General features: G+C 42.9%; 1 protein-coding gene across 5 annotated transcripts in view; it reads left to right on the top strand.

The window, feature by feature from the left end:
• LOC137999680 (bridge-like lipid transfer protein family member 1) overlaps nt 1-2,500 on the top strand; it is a 98,447-nt gene that overhangs the window by 34,024 nt on the left and 61,923 nt on the right. For all 5 annotated transcript variants that reach the window (XM_068845533.1, XM_068845535.1, XM_068845530.1 and 2 more), the window contains exon 28: nt 1,152-2,500. This exon is cut by the window's right edge and continues 107 nt beyond it. In XM_068845533.1, coding sequence (XP_068701634.1) covers nt 1,152-2,500 — 1,349 coding nt within the window. The remainder of the gene's footprint in view (nt 1-1,151) is intronic.

The following is a 2,500-nucleotide window of genomic DNA, read 5'->3' as shown; positions in this document are numbered from 1 at the left end:
GCGGAATAATCGATCTGATGGCATTTCATTCACGAGATAAGTTTAGTTTCCTTTTTTCTTCCAATCTCAAGAATGTGAAGAGCATTTCTGAGAGTTTCAGACCTCCTCGAGGGTTCGCTCCCAATGCACTTGCAATCAGCCCACGATACAACGGAAAATAACCACGTTCTGCAGTTTTCAAATCTGGTATTAAACCCTGCGAGTTGGCTTCATAGCTCAGTTGGAGCACTGATATCGCAAAGGTCATGCAGAGCTTAAAATTAACGAAAAAATCTAGTGGCAATTTTGCGACAATTTTGTCGCAGATTTTAGTCGCAAAATCGTCGCACTGTATTTTGTTGTCAGCGGTTTAGCAAAACACAAAATATGAGTCCACAATATTTGTGTGTAAAGAAACCGCGGAAAATGGCGAATGATATTGAAGGAATGGAGTTGTGCACGTAACATCGCAGCCAACTTGCGCTTTCTTAAGATTGAAAGAAAATTCATCGCGAGAAACAAAATAATTTTCTCATTTCTTTATTTATTTTACCAAAAGTAGCAGCAAAGTGGTAACTGCTATCCCTAACAATCACCCTATTGTTGGAAATTGGTAGCAAGTGCTTAGACAGTGTTGGGCTTGCATATTTTCACATGCCTTTCTACACGTAAGTGGTCTTCTAAAGGTCCTTTCACGTATACTCCAGGACTTAAAGGGGAAGTGTCAAGCCATTTTAGTCAAACTTCAATACACTAAAGGACGTCTTTGCATCAACGAAGACCGAAAAATAATGCTGTAGTTTTCGTTGCAAAGAGCCATTGAAGTGCATTGAAGCTATTCTTTGTCGTTTGCCGCGAAAAATTGAGAAGATGAAATGGATTGAAACTTGAAAAATGTGGCCACTTTTTTTCAAGTTTGGAGACCGTATCTTCGGAAAGTCGTCAAAAATTAAATATGAATAGTTCTTCGTGCCATAAATTTATTTCATACCTTGTCAGTGGGTTGTCAGGAACGTATGTGTGAGCTAAAGTACTAATTTAGATTTTTAGACATTTTTGACCTAAAAACAGCAAATTTAGCGTTACAGTCCCTTTAAGGCCATTTTTACAATACTAATGGAAAATGAAACTGGGATTTGTGTGGACTAACACCAATCTTATGTGCCTCTTAGGTACCTATCGTCGATATCTCGTCAAGATAGCATTCTTCATCCCGCTCTAGTGGTAGACTTGGTGCATGACAAATGCGTGGATGCCACTGAAAACCTGTACAACAGGCACTGTGTAGAATATCTTCCGGAAGTGACGTCAGCAGCTGTGTCTCGTATCCCAGCTAGTCAAGAACCAAAAGAGAAACAAATGGTTGTCTTTTTCTCGACCGCGAAAATCAACTTCTGTATTCTGCAAGTGGCCGGTGTAGCTGACAGCGAGATCCCACCCTCTCCAGACAGCGTTATCAACGAGGACAAACCTCACTCCGTGTCACTTCTCGCAGGGTGGGTGAGCGGTGTAACAGCTGAGGTTCTTTCTGTCAGACGCAAGCTAGCTCAAGAGGACCTTGTCATGCAGAAGAAAGAATCCGCTGTTTTCGTACCTGATGTTTTGACAGTCAATAATAAAAAGCAGAAGGATAAAACTACCGTCGTACTATCGCCCGTCAACGAAGCGACGACTTTACCCTTAAAAAAATCAAGACGTCATCGAAACACCATGACAACAGCCAGTGCGACATGCGCACAGATTCATTTCCAGTTGTGTAAATTGTGTGACAAGGATGACATTGAGCATTGCGTGACAACGGCTATACCGGAAGAGTCATCCAGATGCAAGTTTCAAGTGAACAATAGCAGTTATGTGAGCTTTACTGAGGGCTTTGAAACTCATCTTTTGAACCGCGGAGATAATGTTAATTTGTTGATGTTAGAATGCGGCCTTGACAACGTGCGTTTTAAGGCAGGAAGTGAATGTGCAAGCGGAAGTGAAGTGTTGCCTAAGATACGAGAACGGAGGCGCGCTTCCGGTTTCCAGGGCGAGGTGGGGCAGTCATCCTTGACGGAAAATAAGACCGAAGCTCATGGTTATACAAACCCCATTTTTGACAAGGAATTGTCTTCTCAAGGAGTGCGCTCAAACCCTCAGGAACGGGACCGGAAGTCGATCGATTCCTTAAGCAGTGCAAGTTCTCTCTCTTCTAGCCATAGGTCTCTTAGTTCAAGCAGCGGAAATGACTCCGACAAGGAGAGCGACGCTGATGATGATGTTACGAAGCCTTTGTTGCGGTCAGGAGACCAGCAGGAGAAAGAAACAGCTTTAGAAACAGTGAAACCGAAAGAAGTTCCTTCAAAAGATGCCGAACTAGCTCGGAGATCAGACGTTACCTTGAACTTCACGAACATTTGGTTCAATTTGGCGTCGCCGTCGTCTTTTAAGACTGTACCAGCCAACTATCACTTGTATAACAGCATCGTTACAACTGTGGTTCCTTTCGTGACAGCTTGGGTTCAGCCTGTCACGCAACTTA

Source organism: Montipora foliosa, chromosome 4 (assembly GCF_036669935.1).
Source record: "Montipora foliosa isolate CH-2021 chromosome 4, ASM3666993v2, whole genome shotgun sequence".
NCBI classification, from domain to species: domain Eukaryota; kingdom Metazoa; phylum Cnidaria; class Anthozoa; order Scleractinia; family Acroporidae; genus Montipora; species Montipora foliosa.
The sequence above is the reverse complement of the archived record's forward strand: the minus strand, read 5'-3'. Positions and strand labels throughout refer to the sequence as shown.